This window comes from Colletotrichum costaricense (assembly GCF_030867565.1).
Source record: "Colletotrichum costaricense strain IMI 309622 chromosome Unknown Scaffold_26.1, whole genome shotgun sequence".
NCBI classification, from domain to species: Eukaryota; Fungi; Ascomycota; class Sordariomycetes; order Glomerellales; family Glomerellaceae; genus Colletotrichum; species Colletotrichum costaricense.
In genome coordinates this window covers 89,910-109,103 of record NW_026848255.1, presented here as the reverse complement: position 1 = coordinate 109,103, position 19,194 = coordinate 89,910, and the positions used below count along the sequence as shown (strand labels likewise).

The window sequence follows — 19,194 nt, the reverse complement described above, 5'->3', positions numbered from 1 at the left end:
AATCGGCAAAATCGCGGGGCGCTTTGGTCTTGGGAAGCAGATTGACTCTTACCGCCCTCTACGTTGAGTTTAGCCTTAGCGGTTGCAGGGTGCATGTGTATCCCTATGGCCCACCACGTTTTAGTGGCTCGAGGTCTGTCCAGGCGGCGCGCCTCTGTCGCAACCCGCTGGAATTGTTATTGCGGGACCCGAAATGACTGTAGGGCGACTCCGAAAGCTCAAGTCCTAGGGGCTCCACGCACTCGCCTCACCTTCGCGTCAGGTCAGGGAAACTGCGTCCAGCCGTCTCTTCCATCCTAGAGCCTTTCGCTTCCCTTCCTTCATCACCTCAATCTTTACAGGTCGGCCGCCTTTCTTCTTTTCTCAAACTGGTGCTCTCTGCATAGAACACGCTACTTTCGAAAAGGCAATACTGCTTTCTGCTACGTTGATCGAATTTTGAACCATCCCTGCTACTCTTGCAAATAAAGATTGTTGCACAAATCGTCAAGGTCGTTGCAATCGAACACTGCGTTTCCTGCACTTTTTCACGGTTCCTTTCTTCAAAACCCCCGAACGCTCTTTGGCAACTCGACTGCGAAGATAGTAAGAACGCGTCGTCGTCCTCGAGCCAACATGTCGGGCTACAACTACGGTCCCCCACCACCTCCGCCTCCGGCTGCCCAGGCTAGCCATCCTGGATATGGGCATCACGGCGGCGCTTACCAACAGCATTCACGAGGCGGAGGTTCCCATGCTGCCCGTGGCGGGCGTGCTGGTTATCCATCAAATGGTCGCCCAGAGTACCCCCCGGCCCATCAGCCTCAGTACGAATATCCCCGCCAGCAGCCATACCCTCAACATAGCTCAGGATATCCCGCCCAGCAGCAACAACCTGCTGGCAGCAACTACCCTCCTCAGCAGCAGTGGCATCAAGACCACGGACATGGCGCCGCCCAGCATGGCGCTCACGCTCCTACGCCTCTGTCGACTTCCAACTACCATCCGAACTACGCTCCCCAGGTCTACGCTCATCCTCAACACCCACAACATCCTCAGCCTCCATCTCACCAGCCAGCCTACGGGCCACAGCAGCCGCAACAACCACAGCAGCAACCCTACGCCCAACCGTATCCCGCTCCTGCACCGTATACCGCTGGCCAGCCGTGGGCTGGACACGAACCCCATGCTCAAGGTCCCTACGGCGCTGGTCGCGGCCGAGGCGGTTACGGAAACGATCGAGGCGGCTCCCGAGGTCCTAACATGGCCACGCCTGCTCCAGTAGCCTACGGTGGTGAAGGAGTTCACCATCAAGCGAATGGTGGATATGGCCAGCCGTATGCCGATCCACGCGCGCAATCCGTCCAATACCAAGCTCCACCTCAATATCCATATCATGCCCCTCCTCCGGCACCTCACGCAGCGATTCCTCCACAGGAGCCGTACTACAAACATGATGGACAGGCCGGTCGAGGTCGTGGTGGTCATCGTGGTGGCAACCCACGTGGCCGTGGCTCGTTTCACGGCAACGACAGGGGTCGTCATCGTCAACAGGGCAACAACAATCACAATCACAATCATAACAACCGACAAGACGGTGGATTCCACCACAAGCATGATAAGCACGACAATGCTGCCTCGGGTAAGAAGAAGAAGCGTAAGACTAACACCCTTGGTCTTACACCTGGCCAAGACTCGGAGTCGGAAGACGATGAGATGGAAGAGGAGACGCTTCGCAAGTTGATAGGAGCAGATGCATTACAGTAAGTCGGATGGCCATGTCAGATTTTGCTCTATCTAACCGTCTCGTAGGGTGACTGATGTCGCTTCATACATTGCCGAGCGGAAGAAGCGCTTCCCCACGGCTGCGCGTGTCAAGGCTAAGAAGTCTGCCGAGACCACGCAAGGAAGTGGCAATAAGATCCATTCCAGTCTGGAGAAGGAGGAGAATCTCGCCAGCAAGCTCAGGAGACAACTGGAAAAGGTTGAATCGTCTATCAAGCGCAAGCGTGAACAGCAAGACGAGGGCGATGAGATGAGAGACAGCCCCTCCATTGACATCAAGTCTGAAGACGATGAGCCAGAAGTCGCGTCAAGTCGTGTTCAGCCGGCCCCCCCTCCACCCCCTCCTGCCAAAAAAGCAGACATCTCAAAGCATTGCAAGTACTACTCTACGGGAGGTACTTGCGGCAAGAAGGGCAAGTGCCGCTTCGTACATGATCCTGCTGTTAGGGAGGCAGCCATGAAGGAGAGAGAGATGAACAATGGCCACCTCACCATCCAGCAGCGCTTGATCTTGAACGACAAGGACCAAGAGGACCTTACTGTTCTTCAATCAATTCAATATCTGCGGGAGAAAGGCCTGATGAAGCCTGAAGATCAGCCTAATGGCACCAACGGGCACACTGGGTCACAGACCTCCCATTCTCAGTCCCGCCAGCACCCCAGCAGTCTCCCTGCGGCACCTGCTTCTCTCCCAGCGCCGCCTATGAAGCATCACGGGCTTCCTCCCCACAAACCGCCTCCTTCTGCAGGCGGATCTACGGTTCGATACAAAGGCTGGAACTTGAGTGGATATGGGAACTCAGGTCTCAAGTCGGAAGATCTCCCATAGATGGCTACCATCAACGGCCAAAGCCGGAGTTTTACCGAAATACTCCAACTCTGCACTGCTTTCGCTTGAAGTGTGCTTCGGTTCTTTTTTGAGCGGTCTGCCTGAGTATGGCGACCTCGAATCATGCAACAGGTCTCTCGCCATGGCAGAGAAGTCGTCCTGATGCAGCGATTCGAACTAGCAGCGATGTTTATGTTTCATATTTGATCGAATTTTAAGCCACATCAAAGAAGTTGGGCGTGGAAAGAGCATGGTTAGGAGGATCACATCACCAATTTTATGCCAGCCCCCGTTTCCTTGATTTTCACCACACTCAGACGACTCCGACTTTGACATCTCGGTTTCTTTGTTTGCGTCGGTTACCTTCCAGGGCTTCATCTGCAAAGTTGCGATCCCAGATCGCGTGTAAGATCGTTTTATCAATTCAAAGGGGACGAGGCTGGAGACACGACGGCATGGCGCACCTTCTATTTACCAGTCTGATGAGTTCAAAACCGTCGGAGTTTCCGGCTTGAGGAAAGGGGCTGAGTAGCTCCATGAAATGGCTTTGAGTTATTCGCTTCGGAACTTTCCAGAGGAGTTTAGGACTGACTGTAGTCCGGTTTGGCTGTACCTGATACCTCAAGGAGGGCTTTGCATCGGGCTTATAGAACGGAAAACTGCAATGGGTTCACATTTCGGTGTCTTGGTGCAAATTCAATTTTAGTCAATAAAGAATAAATCTTACGTCTTGGAAACCTCGGTTCGTGGTGATTCAACGAAAGCTTTACGTGATTATGCTGTAAAGGTCTTATCTATGGACCTGCCAAGTCTCGCTTCTCGTGGGTTACAGAAAGGACTTGGTTGCCATGTTGAGATAAAAACTTTCAGGTTTGGCCAGTCAACAAATACAGACGTAATAACATTAGGCTAGTACTTGATGGTGGCCGAGGTATTATTGAGCCGTGGCACGTATCTACCTGTTCCCTGTGTGATGATTTACGAAAAGAGGCCAAAAGAGACTGGCCGTGGAGTGTAGTAATATCCCATGATAATAATGACAAATCAAACTTGAAGTTCAGAATGAACGCCTTCGCTAATGTGATGCTGAGCCGCGCCTGTACCGGTGCAAATACCTCAGTAGTGCCAGATCCAAAATCCCTATTGATAAAAGATGATGGGAGAAATTGGGTGATGGGGATGATTGGGCAAAAGAAAACCTAGCGTCGTCGCTGCTCTTCGTAGAATCTGCGCTTGCGCTCCTCCTTTTCGGCCTTGAGACGCTTCTCGAGCCGCTCCTGTTCGATATCCTCGCGGCGGGCCGCGCGCTCAGCCGCCGCTTCCTCGTCCCACACGTCATCCATGCCGGCCTCCATGTCTGAAGACCCATCAGAGTCGTAGTGGTACCGGGGGCCGCGATCGTCTTCCTCGTCTTCGTCGTACTCGATAAAGTCGTCGAATTCCTCCTCCTCTTCCTCGTCGTAACGTGAGCGTTTCGCGGAGCCGCCGTACCGCGGGGCGGGTCGGGAGTTGAGGAGAGCGCCTCCTGGTGCCGGCTTCTTCTTTGCCGAGGTAGCTCCGGGTTTCGGGCGGGCGGTGCCCGTATATCCTGTGGTAGCGACGGCGGCTTTCTTGAGCTTCTTTTGTTGCTCTTCGTCGGCGGCAGCCGCTCGTGCCCTTACGCCGGCCCTGGGGTCTCTCGCTCTGTCGGCAGTTCCGTTACGGCTGGCGCTTGATCCGATTGCACTGACCCCATTACGTGAAGGCGGAGCCGAAGACGGCCTTGAGGTACCCTGGAATTTCGACACTGGCCTCGCTGCGCCCTTAGGGTCCTTCTTGAAATCCTTCTTCATCTCCTCCCGCTCTTTCTTCGTAAACACCTTTTCCACCGGCTTGTGCTGAATCTTGCCGACTTGGCCCAGCTTGGTCTGAGCCTGTTGAGCCCGTGCCATGATCTCGGCGAAAGATCCCTTCTTTGGCGGTGCACCTTTCGGTGCCGCGGCAGGAGCTGACGGAGATGGTCGACTAGGCAGTGTCGATGTCACCCTAGACGTGCCCGAGCCATTCACCGGCCTGGCGCCGGAAGAGCTGGATTTGGCGGACGTCGTGCCATTTCCGACAGGCCTAGGCGCAGACGTGGACCGATCGGATGGTCGTCCGGCGCTGCCTCGATAGCCAGTGGTTGTTGTCGAAGACTTCTCCGCAGGCCGTGCGGGTCTCTGAGCATCTGCAGATCTGGGGGGTGCAGACGAGCTGGCACCGTTTGTGCTTGTTCGCGGAAGCTTGTTCGAGACGGTGCTGCGAAGGTCGTCGTCGGCTTTCCGTTTCGGGGGCGGGAGGGCTGGCCTCGATGGAGCTGGCGATGTGCTCTGTGACTTATCGCCACTTATTTGGGCGAGGAGATCTCCAATCTGTGAACCACCCGTCGTCAGCCCTGCCCCAGAAGTCGCTAAAACGTGTCGTCGCATCTCCAGAGCACTTACAGGCATGGTGACGGACTGCTAAAGCCAAATATCGTCAAGCAAGTGTCTATGTTGCTTGCAGCGGCCGTCAGGATGCATCAGGCGGACGCTTGAGTCATCAGTGTGGAAAGTACGAGAACTCAAGTTTCTGCGCTTCAGCGGCCCCCTCTCAAAAGACTGAACACGCGGGCGTGTCCGTCGGGTCTGGGAGACGAGAAACGGTAGAGAAAAAATGAGGAAAAATCGCGAAAAATAAGAAGGCGGTCGCGAAGCGCACAGCACAAACACCCGACGGTCGTTAAAATCGAAAGTTGGGTGTAGGGGACAAAAGGAAGTGGCGTTGGAGTCGGCAAGTTTATATATGTTGGCCTGGGGGGTGGAATCACTGGTACCGTCCTTCCAGTACCGTCCACCTATCTTAGGTTCCTTGGACTGTGGTCCAATCCGTTAGCCTATCCGGAAGCTGGAGTGGCTCCGATTCCGGTGGAGTGAGATCCACTGGGCCCTTGGCGCTTTGACGCTGGGCTCTCGGTCGATTTCTGTTGGTAGAATTCAGAAGGCTGTCAGTGGCCCACGGGCCGAGCAGATGTAGGGGGGTCTTGAGTGTGGCTGGAGAAGCCAAAGACAGGACAAGTGTGGCTTGTGAGGTTTTTAGTCGGCTATCCCAGCCACCGACCGCCCTCCCCGCCCTAAGGTAGGGTCCCGCACCCTCTGGCTCACAAAACGAAAAAAAAGTTCCATTTCCGACAACCATCCGAATCTCAACAACCACGCGAAAACCTCCCAAGACTCGAAGATTCAGTCTCCGCCCAACTTCGCGGTTAAATTGATTGACCTCTCGTGTTCTTTACGACAAACAGTGAGTTTTCCCCCTTCTTCTCTACGCTTGATCTCCATCTCGTCGCCAATCGTTCTTCATATTCTCGACGCCGGCGCAAAAAATAACGATCCCTCTTTTCTAACAATCGTTCGTCGCAGAAAATCATTCAAGATGAAGCACCTCGCCGCTTTCCTCCTCCTCGGCCTCGGTGGCAACACCTCCCCCTCTGCCAAGGATGTCAAGGCCGTCCTTGAGTCCGTCGGTATTGAGGCTGATGACGAGCGCCTGAACAAGCTCATCTCCGAGCTTGAGGGCAAGGACATCAACGAGGTTCGTTACGACTTTGATCGCGATAGGCGCAAAGGATGTAGATGCTAACAAGGTACACAGCTCATCGCTGAGGGCTCCAGCAAGCTTGCCTCTGTTCCCTCTGGTGGCGCTGGTGGTGCCGCCGCTGCTTCCGGCGGTGCTGCTGCCGGTGGTGCCGCTGAGGACGCCCCCAAGGAGGAGAAGGAGGAGGAGAAGGAGGAGTCCGACGAGGACATGGGATTCGGTCTCTTCGACTAAATACCCCTCTCACGCCCTCGCCTCATCGAAGAATATACGCAGCAATCGGCCGACGTTTTCACAAGTCATTGACATGGGGAAATCTCTCTTGGGTTGGGCTTCGGCACACGTTTGTGTAGGAACACCTGCTAGGTTCGGTCAAATAAAAAGCTCGCTGGTTCTTTGAACAATGTTGCCCGAAATGATTTATCGTGTGCTTCCCCCTGATTGACTAGTGAGTGAAAAAATGCATGTCAACTCGAGCTTTGAATGTTAGCGCTCTCGTCATAATGCTACGAAGCTCAAAGTCCGCTTCATGTGGGGCAACATGTTCGCGACAAGATGCACGTAAATCGGGCGCAACCATTTTTGAAAACCCAAGACCGAAAGCTGTGACTGGTCTCGCTCGGTATATCTTAAGCGAAAAGATACCTTGCCGCCTTGCATGGGGATTACATCAACTTAAAGATGGAAGGTAGGCTGCAGGCATTAGAGACTTGTTGTGGCCTCAGGCAAGACTCAGCGTCTAGTCCCAAGCTCAAATTCCATGTGCCCAACGATGAATGTGTCGCCTTACGCTTTGCTGTTCAGCCCATCGTTGCTCCGACAACAACATCCCCCGGTCTTGATTTCTCATTGGCCGACCCCTGCTAGCCCCAAATACTGGGAACGTCCTCAATTGACAAGGAATCGACACATCCCTCCGACATACAAGATGCTAGTGACGCGCCGCATAAACTAATTTCTCCTCCATTTGCAATCTTTCGGATCATGGGCACATTTGACACGTAAAACAGTGTTCAATCGCCAAAATCAATCCCTTTCTTTCTGGCGGAAGGTGTTTGGCCGTCGAGACGTGGAGATTCGCGCCACTAATTCCCAGCCCCCCGTTGCGCAAAATTGGAACAACAAACTATCCCACCAGCTCGAAATGTCGACAGCCTCTCCCACGCCGCTGGGCACCGCCGGAACCGGCCTGTCACGAAAAACGTCCGTACGACAAGGCCTCAGGAGGCTGCCCTCTCGTCCACATCTCAATCGAAGCGAATCCAACCCTGTTCATGCGACCGCCGCTGCACCCGCGCTCTCAAAAAAGGCAGACTCGCAGCAGTACGCCATGCACGATAGCTCCGATGACGAGATACCCGTGCCTATGAAGCTCAGTGCCCTCACCAAGGCACTTCTCAACGATGGAAGCGGCCCTGAACCGCAACGAGCAGCTTCACCGCCTAGAACACGTCGCCGCGTCAGTAACCTTGCCGCGTCTACGAGCTCTGCAACGGAGGAGAGAAGGTCCCTCCGATCGGGAAGTGCCCAAGCGTACGACACAAGGTCAACAAAACCCACGTCGCCGCTACAGAGCAGAGAGAATAGCCCTGTGCGGAAAAGAGTTGTGAGACTCAGCAATACGCCCAAAAGCCTTGGCCAGATGCGTCCCGCCAAGAGGAGGTCTACCTCGCTGTCCCGATCAACCAACCAACGTCCCCAATCTAGAAGTCGGCCAGAGAGCCGAAACCAATCCTCGGATGAGAAGAATGACCCGCCCCAAGATGTCAACACACCAGCCCAAGGTATTCGCGTCGTCCGGATTGCTGCTGGCTCGTCTGGCAATAGAAGTCGCCTCACCAACTCATCCAGTCATTCTAGGCGTTCAGGTTCCCACATGGAACAGGACCACCCGGAGGAGCCATTCACAGTAGCACGCCACGCCGCCGGTGTTAACCCTGGCAGTGTGTCCCGACAAGCCTCCAATGCTGGAAGAACCACCAAGGCTGAGGACAATCTCGCACTGCAGGGCTCAATGCGCGTCAAGCGAGTAGGCAAGATTCCTGGAAGCTTCTTGAGCGGCCCCGCTCGACGTGGGCGCAGAAGGCAGAGTGAGGAGGAGGCGGAGGCTAATGGCGATGGCGATGGCGAGGGTCTGATCTCGAGCCAATATCACGATGGACACGGCGCAGACATGGAGAACGACGTGGCATCATCCTTCTATGGCAACGGCAGACAAATGTCATCAGGCAGTCCAGTCGCATTGAGCGATCCTTCCAGAGCAACGCATCGCAGGCCTACGTCGTATGCTGAACCACCGGCCCCTTCTTCTGCGCGCCATTCTCCCCAAGAAAGAGACGAGCCAGAAGAGATTCATTACAGGTTGCCTGCGCCGCGCCCTCAAGTTCCCTCCTCCCACGATCAGGAGAATGAACCAGTGTCTATAGTACGAAGTACGAGGCCTACCGCCATCAAGCCTGCCGAAATGGTCATGGAAAAAGTAGTCAGGCGTTCGATCAACCCCGAGGCTGCTCAACAAAGACCCGCGGCATCTCCTGAGCGCAAGCCTCTGGCTTCCCTGGCCAACAACACTCCGCGCCGAGCCGCTCCTCCGCCTCCGCCTAAGATGTCTGTTCTTGATGCTGCCACCACATCCGCAGGCGCAGCGACAACTACTCAAGGCAAGCAAAGGCGAAATATCCTCCGTGTCAACGGAAAGTCCTACACAAGGCTCGACTGTCTGGGCCGGGGCGGTAGCGCTAAGGTCTACCGTGTTACTGCCGAAAACGGAGCAATGTTTGCACTGAAAAGAGTATCGCTGGAGAATGCGGACGAGTTGACCGTCCGGGGCTACAAGGGCGAAATCGACCTACTTGGCAAGCTGAGAGGCAATGAACGAGTCATCAACCTTTTCGACTACGAGATGAACAGTGAAAAGAAAATGCTCACTTTAGTAAGTCATCCTCCGTTGGATCGTGGTGGCATGGCTAACTCGTACTCAGCTTATGGAAATGGGCGAATTGGATCTCCACACCCTTCTCAGGAGTCGCCAAAATCCCGAATCGCCTAAATTCGATTCGGTCTTGGTCCGCTTCTACTGGAAAGAAATGCTGGAGTGCCTGCAATCGGTACACCAGTCCGAAATCGTGCACTCCGATCTCAAACCAGCCAATTTCGTTCTTGTCAAGGGTCGCTTGAAACTCATCGATTTCGGTATTGCCAATGCAATTCGAACAGATGAGACTGTCAACGTTCACCGCGAAACGCAAGTGGGCACACCGAATTACATGTCGCCCGAGTCGCTCCTAGATTCCAATGCGCCTCGAGGCGGCCGAGTTCCTGGACGACCCAAGCTGATGAAAGTTGGAAAGCCGAGCGATGTCTGGTCTCTCGGGTGTATTCTGTACCAACTGGTCTACGGAATGCCTCCCTTTGGCCACATCAGCAATCAAATGGCAAAGTGCCAAGCCATCATCAACTGGGACCACGACATTGAATTCCCGTCCAGGGCCATGGGTGGAGTTCCAGTACCTCCTTCTCTGCTGCGAACCTTGAGGCGGTGTCTCAACCGTGACGTCGACATGCGACCTTCATGTGAAGAACTCCTTCACGAGACCGATCCTTTCCTATACCCCAATGAGATGAGCGAAAAGGCGCTTCCCATTGACGAAGAGCTGCTTGGTAGAATCATCCAGAGCGTTGTCTCAAGGTGTCGAGAACGCATGCCGACAGATGCGGAGGCCATGTCTGTGTGGCCGTCGGCTTACTGGACCAGCGTCAAAAAAGCAACGAATCCAAGCAGATGATGAAAGCGTATGAGCATTGTTGTTGGATCAGGCGTCATGGAGACATTACTTGGGTTTAATGATCATCGGAATATCCATAGCTCGGAGTTTCTTGGGCTGTTTGTTTTACTTCTTGTTCAACTGCTTCGTGCAGTTTCTTCCCCACCACTGTTTTCAATATTGATTCCCTAGGCTTCGGCCTTCCCCCATGATTGGGCACGTTTTTTCTGGAGACGCAGACCTAGACAATGCGTCTTATCAATTGTACTACAGCCTCTTGGCTTCAACATTTTCGGCGACCATCAAAGTCCCCAATCCCATATGACGTGAATGTATTTATTTGTCTATTGGTACAGCCCCGACGGGGAACAATACAAGGACATGAAATCATACGATCCATGGCCTACTATTCCTGATTCATACTCGAACAAGCTTGCACACCCCCCAGCCCTGCCTCTTAAGCCTCAATCTCCTCAGGCGCATTGATCTTAAGCTCGCTAATCGTCAGCATTGTGTAGCGGTGCTTGCTCTTGACCGTCTTCACTTTCCGCTGCCTCCTTTTCGTCTTCTCCTTCATTCTCATCGGCTCGCTCTCCGTGCCCGTCACCACGGCACGGCACTCGTATACCCGCTCGTCGATGAAGGGTGAGCCCTTGAGGGTGTAATCTCTGCTACCGATGACCGAGGCACGGTTGAGGCGGAGGACGTCGCCAGGCACGACGCCAGGCATCTTGAAGGGCAGGCGGACGCTATCGCCGGGCTGGACGAGGTACGGGCGTCCATGGATGTGGAAGGTGATGTAGTGGTTGGGCTGGGCCGCTAGGAAGGGCAGCGCCGCCTGCACGGATTCGGAGATCGGGATCGTTGCGGACGGCGTCGACGTCTGGGCGGCGCCGGCGGCGGCCTGTTGTGCTATTGAGGAGGCTTGCGCGCCGACGGGAGGCGCATCTTGTGCGGCTGCGGCGGGCTCAATGATGGGTGCCGTGGAGTTGAAGCGGCGGGCGTGGATCGGGAGGAGGAAGGTCGGCGGGAGGCGCGTGATGGGTGTCCTGAGCTCCAGGACGGAGCGCAGCAATGTGCGACTCATCTTTTGATTGATGAGGGTTTGAAATCTTTTGTTGTCGTTGGACAGAGAGACAGTCGGACCTCGTTTGTCGGTCCAATGGCTGGTCTCTCACGTTCGTCGACTTTAGCTTTCTGCGCGACTGGGACCCGGTCAACACGAAGCTTCAAAAAAGTTCGGATAGACCTGGAGTGCAGTTCCTCTGGGTGCTCGGAAAATATGTTGCTCCGCTGATGCAAGCAGGGATGTTGGCGGCTGGACCTCGAATTTTGGGGTCGGACCCCACATCGCTATCGATATGGGATTTTTTTTTGGCTACCCGCCACTTCGACGGACGACGACCCTGAGGAGCTTCGCCGACATCAACACTACGGACGACTAGACTTCGTCCAGATCAGTAACACCATCCTGTAAAATCGAAGTCGCTACGGGCGTAAATCACTCAAGATGCCTCAGGTGAGTAGCTCTCCCATTCGCAGCTCTCTATTCTTACCTGTTGTACTAACAAATCCGCGAACAGAACGAGGTACGACACGCCCTCAGAAGGGCCTCTCCATCTCCCAATCTCGGCGCCCGCTAACGAAGAAATTATAGTATATGGAGAGATGGCGCAAGCTTCATGGTCGGAGGTTAGAATCTCGAAATCAACCAGGAACTTTGACGAGGGGAGGGCTGACATCCGACTTTTCTCAGACTCGATCACGAGGAGAAGGCCCGCAAGAAGGAGGCTCGTGAGGGCCACAAGGCGTCCAAGGATGCGCAGAACCTGCGCGGTCTCCGCGCCAAGCTTCACGCGAAGAAGCGCCACAACGAGAAGATCCAGATGCGCAAGCAGATCAAGGCTCACGAGGAGCGCAACGTCAAGACCAACGACGAGAAGGAGCCATCCGAGCCCATGCCCGCCTACCTGCTCGACCGAAACAACCCGAGCAACGCCAAGGCCATTTCTTCCCAGATCAAGAACAAGCGCGCCGAAAAGGCTGCCCGGTTCCAGGTTCCTTTGCCCAAGGTGAAGGGCATCTCTGAAGAGGAGATGTTCAAGGTTATCTCGACCGGAAAGAAGACGCACCAAAAGTCCTGGAAGCGTATGATTACGAAGCCAACTTTTGTTGGGCCCAACTTCACCCGGAGAGATCCCAAGCACGAACGGTAATCATTCCTACGCATTCGGCGCCAGCTTGGCAGTTTGAGGATCTTTGCTAACGAGGTGCTTTTCCAAAATCAGATTCATCCGTCCTATGGGGTACGTGACCGGAAGCGCTCTGTCTCCTCCTCCGTCTTACTGACAATGATCTCTAGTCTGCGTTACAAGCACGCGCACGTGTGCCACCCGGAACTCAACGTAACCGTAAAACTGCCAATCTTGGGAGTCAAGAAGAACCCTCAGAACCCTCTTTACACGAACCTGGGTGTCCTCACGAAAGGAACTGTGCTGGAAGTAAACGTTTCTGACATGGGCCTTACGACAGCGAGCGGCAAAGTGGTTTGGGGGCGATACGCCCAGGTGACGAATTCACCGGTAAGTGAAATTCCATCGAAAAGCGCGGCTATTTTGCTATTTCGATTGCTTCGTTTGGCTGCTTGGACGAGCCGGTCGTGGCACAGTGTCAACTTTGTAAGACGAGAAGCTAACGCACGGTATTCTTCAGGAGAACGACGGCTGCGTAAACGCAGTCCTGCTCGTTTAGATGGAAACAGGAAAAAAAAGTCAAGGCTATCGCGCAAGGAGTGTCACATAATTGCATCGGGGCACAGCAGGGACGCCGTGCCTCTATCGAAACGTGGAGCGGAAAAGCCTATGAGGTAGTGGTACTTGGGGCAATCGAGTCCCAGCTGGCGTTAAGGCGTTCTGTCACCTCGTGTAAGGGGGGAATGGGTGGATGCCCGTGAGTGACAATATGAAAAAATTTCAACCTAGGTAGATGAAACAAGATTCCCATTTGTAGACTGGCAAAGGATGACTTGAGTGACGAGGATGACTGCAAGGTATTCGCTGCTTGGGCTTTTTTAAAATAGGCCCTTTATTACCCACGACCAGCCAGCTTGATACCTAGGTATCACTCCCCTCAGCTCAAAATGGATTGGCCCTCCAAGGTTTCCACCGATACAGACGCAAATTCCTCCCGCAGATCAAATCTTGCATTGAATAGAACCGCATCATAGAAATTCTTCTATATGGACAGTTATCGAGTTTCAAGCGATGCTTGCGACGAGGCACCGGTATCGAGGTCCAGGCTTCCATGGCGAGAGAACACGTTCTGGTCCGTCGAGTGGCCTACAGTCGAGGAGACGGGTAGTCAAGGGTGTTTGGTTTCCAGAGTGTAAATAAGTATAGCGACGATGGGAAAGCAGGAAACAAGGAATAGCAAAACAGAAACAAAAATGAGCCACCTGTGGCTTTACGTAGGGTCACCAAATTCGAGCTCGCATTCGCTTGCCGAAACCAGGCATTCAACCATCCACCACTAGGGCCATATACACTTCAAGCGCCGCTCATGCCTTTCCCTTCACTTTAGTTGCCTATTAGGGGTTCTCTCGCTTGAAATTAGCCCAGGCGACGGCTTTTGAGTCCTGAGAGTATTCACAAGGCAGGCATTCGATGGGTCTCCTGGAGAGTGGATTTTAGTCGCACCTGATAATTCACAGAGAGACCTGCAAAGGCAAGCGTTACACTACAGACCATCAGGATCGAGTAAGCTTTGCATACAAATGCTTCCTCTCAGTGGCAAGATACATCTCCGAGTTCTTCTATACCATAACTTGGAGCCTCTACAGCAGGCGTTCTAGTTCAGAGACTAGTCCAGACCTAGTCTGAGGTCTTTCGCTGAGACGCAATCTCACCAGACGTCACTGTGTCGAAAAGAACATGCTTTCTATGGCGCCAATGCCAATATCAGAATTTTTCCACTACAAGCATGTAAAGCAAGGCAAGGTGCCAGTATTTGATTCAGAATGTTGTCTCTCATTGGACTTTGATTTGTTTGGGATATATCCTTCAATACCTATCTTCCTCTCGATCCCTTCCCTTGGATTCGAACAAAGCAACAAAGATTGGCATGTGTGTGTAATGCGACCCGAACAGTTGAAAAAATGAAACAATCCGTCCCGTGTTCCCCGGTTTGTGACGAACGCAAAAAGAAAAGAGCAAAAAGTCAAGGAGACAAAGTTTTCAAGGGAAGTAGAAGAAGCTCCCTTGAAAGGCCTTAAAACGGAAAATAATTGCGAACCCTGATTCCTCACACACATCCCTTGAAGATCCCGAACTGAGAGGGAGTTGGGTTATCCGCTCTTTCCAGTTTGACCCCAAAAACGCCGAAAATAAAAACAAGTGACCACGAGTAAGAAGGGAAGAGATTTAAACTATCATTACTTTGATGATGTGGTGGTTCGAACAATACTGACGGTGAAGAAGAGCAAAAGCCACCTGAGCTTGGGAGAAAAAGTCGGAAATTGCTCTGGGCTGCGAAGACTTGAACAGGAGCGCCGAAACAGAGATGAAAAGGAGGGCTCGTTCAAGAGCTTTGGGTTAAGCGACCGTCGGCTTGGACGGATCCAGGTAATGCTGTGGCGATGCAAGGGAATTCTCCGTAACTGAAATGATAAGCCCGCCTCGTGAGGCTGAGAAGGATGTGCTTGTCAACGCCGTACTTTTTGATGTGGCTGTTATTGCTGTCATGCGGAGAGAGAATCGTTCTATGTTCTTCTCCGGTTTCATGTCGTAACTTTCGTTGCTGTGAAAGAGATACGCAATCTTCGTGTATGAATGCATTCGAGTGTTGAGAGCAAGCATGGCGGGTATAGTAGACTAGGTATTTAGCCGAGCTTTCGGAAGCCTTCGACAGTAAGCATCGGGACTTCCACATCGCTGAGGCCGAGAACGCCCTCATCGCGTCTGCGGTCGACGAAGCCGTTGCATTCGGCAACGACGATGCTCCACTCGGCCAAAGCACGACCGGCGTAAACGGCGCGCTTGACGTAAATTCCCGTTGGGCGAAGGGGTTGTGTAAGGGGCTCGGGGCCGGTCCTACGACTTCCGGACTTGGACAGGTGAGGCCGTTGCTGAGCCTGGAGCACGGCATGAGCCTGGGCCATGGCCTTGGATTGCGGGGGTTGGGGCGCAGACTCCGACGGCTGCTGCGCCTCCTCCTCGGTCTTGCTCTCGGTAGGCGATGAGGCCGTTGATGAGTCGGAAGACACGGATGAAGCAGATGACTTCTCTGCACTTTCGAAGTCGAAGGTCATCAGCTCCACGTTCGGGTTGTTCTCAAAGTCGAACTTATTGCTGAGCCTGCGCACGAGAGAGGATGACGACACCGCAGTGACCGAAGACTTGCGCTCGAGGGTAGGGGAGGCGAGAGGACTGGCGTTCTTGGCTTCGTCGACGAGGCCCTTCTTCTTAGAGCCAGAGACACACCGTGTGGGATCGGGAAGACCAGCAGCAGGTGGAGGAGGGGTGCTGCCGCTTCTCGAACGGGAAGTGACCCAGGCCTGCGCCGGGGCGGGAAGGCGTGGGCGAGTAAGGATGCGATCGCGAGGCTGGGTGACGGCAGGAGGCTGCCAGGTCAGCGTGAACTTGAACACGAACTTCTGCTCCATAAAGATCGGCGAGGTGCCCGGCGAGCTGCCGTCAGACGACGTCGTGACAGCTGAGGCCGATGAAGTGGAAATCTTGGGAGGCAGAGGCGGGCCTCCTTGACGGCGTTTGGAAAGAGTGGCGGACTTGGACGACGTCGTTTCCTTGCGCGAGGACTCATTATCCTCGCCATCTGAACCGTTACCACCCAAAGACAGCACCTTGCCAAGCAGAGACCAGCGCTTCTTGCTGTTATCAGGCTTGGCAACCTCCTTAGTTTCTGTCGCCGGCGTTGATGACATGACTCCCTCGCCATTGACAATCTTGGAGAACGAGTCGAAAGGCTGGTTGAAGTAGCCTGGCTGCGGAATGTTCACTTCCGTACGGATAATCATGAACTTCTTGCCCGGCGTGGGGAGGCATGGTGATGTCGAGGGCGGCAGCCTTCCTGCGGCATCGGCGGCGTTGCGAAGGAAGAGGTAGTGGGCCCAGACGGTCTTCAGTCTTGCTGCGGCAACAAGGAAGATTTCACTGTGAATGTCAGTAAGTCTTGTTGACTTGCGGGATATGGCACAACTCACGCATCAACTTCGTTCGCGCTGCCGCCGTCACGACAGATACGCCAGCAGAGCAGGCGCATGTAGTAGCCGCGCACCATTGGGCACCAGTGGTTGAAGTAGGTGTCGAACGTCTCCTCGGAAAGCAGCCAGTCCAGACACAAAGCCTTCTTCCGTACGGGATTTGCCGTGACTGCTTCCCAGGTCGAGAAGATGAAGGACAGGAGCCGAACTTCCGTCATAGCGTTGTCGGAGATGAGCATCTTTCTGCAGACATTGAGCCAAAAAGACCAGTCGATACTCTTGGCGATATTCGGGTTCTCGAGATCGTCGAGCTGGTCGTAAGCCACCAGTGCCTCTTCCAAGAAATCACAGAGCGTGAACACGGCGCTGTGGTCGAAAGCGGATACGCGGCGGGTCGCAGCACGAGTCACAGAGAGGAAGGCTTCGGCAAAGGTTCGTCTCGCGGCAGCAATGACTGGTAACGATTCGCCCAGAATATCCTTCAACAACACGATGAGGCGGTTCTCGGCCATGTTCTTCAACAAGTTCCCTGGGATTGTCATCGCGGTCGCAGCAGCATCGGCGCCGTAAAATGAATCTGTCGGCATGGGCGGGTTGTAAATAGCGTCGACTTCGGCCTGGCGGTGGATCGTGGACTCGATACACGCGAGGATCTGGGCCTGTACCAGTATGAAACCTGGCGACCGCGCCTTCTCAAGCAGAGGGAGGCCTTCGGGCATGAACTCCTCAGATAGAATGTGGTAGTACTTGCAGAAGATGAAAAACAAGTCAGTATCACCACCACGCCATCGCGTCACCCAGGGGCTAAACCAAGGGATCCTCGCCGCCATCACGGAAAGTTTCACTCGTTCCTTGAAGCGAGCACTGATTGTCTTTTGCGATTGCCAGCCCAATACGCCCACATTAGGTGGGAACAGGGCCATGATGTCCTCGCTCTCGCCGCCATTCTTTTTGGGCAGTCCAAACTCGTCAGCCGTCCTTCGAATGAGCTCAGGCCGCAAATCCCACAATCGCACGAGAATCTCGGCCACAGACGGGCAGAAAAAGAAGGCGTATGCGCACGCCTTACCGCACCAATTGACGAGACTGAGAGGTGCGTGTCGAAGCGACATCTTTTCCACCACAATTTGCATCTGCTTCATGAGGTTGCTCACAAACATGGTCCGCACATTGTGCTCGGCGGATTCGGCGAGGAAAGCTTGGCTCGATGCCTGTGATGAGTCTGCTGTGGACTGGGTCCCCGATCGCGGTCGGACGCGTTCGTTTGGTGAGCGATCCACCAACGACATGAAGTACGTCGTCGTCTGTCGCCATTCTGGTCTCATCATCAGCATCGTCAAAGCCTCCAGCAAAACCGGCCGATCAACGCCTGGGAGCTGCTGGCCCTGGCCGTCCAGCATATCCAGCAAACCAGTCCACCACTTGTTCAGCACAATGGCCCTCCGCTCAACATCTTCCAGAATGAGTCCCTTGTTGGTGATGTGGTTCATATAGGTCCGCAAAAATGGCAACAATGTAACACGCACAGAGTGCATGCGCTGGGCCATGGTTTTGGTGGCGAAGCTTCCACTCTCGGTGTCGAGCGACCGGAAAACCGACCAGATGGTATCCTTGTTGGCTGACATTTCGCTCGTCAGAGACTCGTCTGTTGCTGTTGTTTGGGATTCGGCGAACGAAGCTGGTTTCGACTCGGGCTTTTTGATCTTATTACTATTATTGTTGCTGTTGTTTTTGGTCTTCTTGCTGGGCTGATCGCTCTCAACAGCAGATTTGGGCGGGGGCAAGCTTAGTGATGATGGGGGCAAAGCATTTGTATCGATCTCGTTGTTTGATCCAAGGGTAATGAGCATGCTTTTCGGTCGCTGCTTAATCTTTGTCAAGAAAGTGCTGGTTCTGTTCAGGGTGCGTGCAGGCTTTAATGATTCGGCACTCTTTGAAGCGGCAGTCTCTGTGTCGACTAGCATAGATACTGGCCTCTTGCGGGTCGAGTCCACACCCTTGATGTTCTCGTTACTCGGGGCCCTGCTTCGGGAAGGGCGAGAAGGCGGTGGAGCTGGAGGGTCTGGATTTCGCTTCGGGGACGGGGAACGGGATGTGGACATCCATGACTTCTTCGCAAAGGTAGCAAAACTCTCCGAGACCGTCCTGGGGCGTTCTGGCTCGAGAGGTCGTGTCGGCGGTGTCGGTGCTACGGGGGCGGCAGACGTCGCAGCAAGAGGTGCAGTGCTCACGTGGTCTCCGGCATGAGTACTGGGTCTTTCGGGCATGGCGGGTCGTTCGGGCACCGGCGGCTCCTTGAACTTTGACGGCGATCTAGATGTTGGTAGCCAAGATTTACGACGCTCCATCAATGAAGCCCTCCTGCCCCTCTTCTGCAGCTTCTCGGCATCTTTGTCCTTTTCCTTTTGCTTTCCATCTCTCGTGTTCTCCTTGTCCTCCTCTTTTGGAGGTTTTAACAACATGGCCGGGTTTGGTCGTGGCGCGGCTGCTGCGGCTGCGGCCGCCTGCTCTTTAGCAGCAGCTTCCTTGGACTTGCCGTCGAGGTAGAGGTTGGTGTTGAACTCGGGAAGGGTGTCAAATGAGGGAAGCTCGAATGCAGCTCGTCCCTGCACGCTCGAGCCTTTCTGCTGTGTGGGAGCTGTTGTTGTTGAAATTGTAGACGCTGCTGAGGCGTTGTTACGGTCGTCGGAGGTATGGGATCGGTGTAGGTAAGAACCATTAACTGGTTGGACAACGGCCGGAGCCATCGTCAGCGTCGGGCCTTTCATCTCATGGCAAGTCGCACCAACACAATTAGAGAGGATTCCTCTGCCAGTACACACTGGTACAGAGACAGAGACAGAGCAGCAGGTGCAGGTGTCGGTGCCCGTGCCGAGCTCTGGAGGGCTGTTATTTGCGATCGCGCGGGCAACAGTGACCTAGAGCATGCAGTTGCGACTAGGAATGCAATGTACGAGGGTCGATTTGGGTTGGGTAAGGGAGGACGGCCGGAATGCTCGGTGTGTCACGGTGGCACGACGTCTGCA

The 19,194-nt window shown here is 54.2% G+C and overlaps 7 protein-coding genes across 7 annotated transcripts; 4 read left to right on the top strand and 3 right to left on the bottom strand.

Annotated features, from left to right (window-relative positions):
- Positions 1–615: 615 nt before the first annotated feature.
- On the top strand, positions 616–2,593 carry CCOS01_15844 (uncharacterized protein; the record flags this gene model as incomplete). The annotated part of the gene is made up of 2 exons (XM_060463982.1): positions 616–1,742; positions 1,792–2,593. The coding sequence occupies 2 exons, from the start codon at positions 616–618 to the stop codon at positions 2,591–2,593; spliced, it is 1,929 nt and encodes a 642-aa protein (XP_060305363.1).
- Positions 2,594–3,792: 1,199 nt separating this feature from the next.
- CCOS01_15843 (uncharacterized protein) lies at positions 3,793–5,061 on the bottom strand (the record flags this gene model as incomplete). Its single annotated transcript, XM_060463981.1, has 1 exon — positions 3,793–5,061. The coding sequence occupies one exon, from the start codon at positions 5,059–5,061 to the stop codon at positions 3,793–3,795; it is 1,269 nt and encodes a 422-aa protein (XP_060305362.1).
- A 964-nt stretch (positions 5,062–6,025) lies between these two features.
- CCOS01_15842 (60S acidic ribosomal protein P2) lies at positions 6,026–6,421 on the top strand (the record flags this gene model as incomplete). The annotated part of the gene is made up of 2 exons (XM_060463980.1): positions 6,026–6,184; positions 6,245–6,421. The coding sequence occupies 2 exons, from the start codon at positions 6,026–6,028 to the stop codon at positions 6,419–6,421; spliced, it is 336 nt and encodes a 111-aa protein (XP_060305361.1).
- Positions 6,422–7,115: 694 nt separating this feature from the next.
- CCOS01_15841 (uncharacterized protein) lies at positions 7,116–9,972 on the top strand (the record flags this gene model as incomplete). The annotated part of the gene is made up of 3 exons (XM_060463979.1): positions 7,116–7,121; positions 7,284–9,119; positions 9,169–9,972. The coding sequence occupies 3 exons, from the start codon at positions 7,116–7,118 to the stop codon at positions 9,970–9,972; spliced, it is 2,646 nt and encodes an 881-aa protein (XP_060305360.1).
- A 436-nt stretch (positions 9,973–10,408) lies between these two features.
- On the bottom strand, positions 10,409–11,038 carry CCOS01_15840 (uncharacterized protein; the record flags this gene model as incomplete). Its single annotated transcript, XM_060463978.1, has 1 exon — positions 10,409–11,038. One exon carries the CDS (start codon positions 11,036–11,038, stop codon positions 10,409–10,411), a length of 630 nt encoding a protein of 209 aa, XP_060305359.1.
- Positions 11,039–11,461: 423 nt separating this feature from the next.
- On the top strand, positions 11,462–12,702 carry CCOS01_15839 (ribosome biogenesis protein nsa-2; the record flags this gene model as incomplete). The annotated part of the gene is made up of 7 exons (XM_060463977.1): positions 11,462–11,470; positions 11,535–11,540; positions 11,609–11,643; positions 11,708–12,163; positions 12,240–12,257; positions 12,314–12,533; positions 12,664–12,702. 7 exons carry the CDS (start codon positions 11,462–11,464, stop codon positions 12,700–12,702), a joined length of 783 nt encoding a protein of 260 aa, XP_060305358.1.
- Positions 12,703–14,827: 2,125 nt separating this feature from the next.
- Positions 14,828–18,936, bottom strand: CCOS01_15838 (uncharacterized protein; the record flags this gene model as incomplete). Its single annotated transcript, XM_060463976.1, has 2 exons — positions 14,828–16,118; positions 16,169–18,936. The coding sequence occupies 2 exons, from the start codon at positions 18,934–18,936 to the stop codon at positions 14,828–14,830; spliced, it is 4,059 nt and encodes a 1,352-aa protein (XP_060305357.1).
- Between the last annotated feature and the right edge of the window lie 258 nt (positions 18,937–19,194).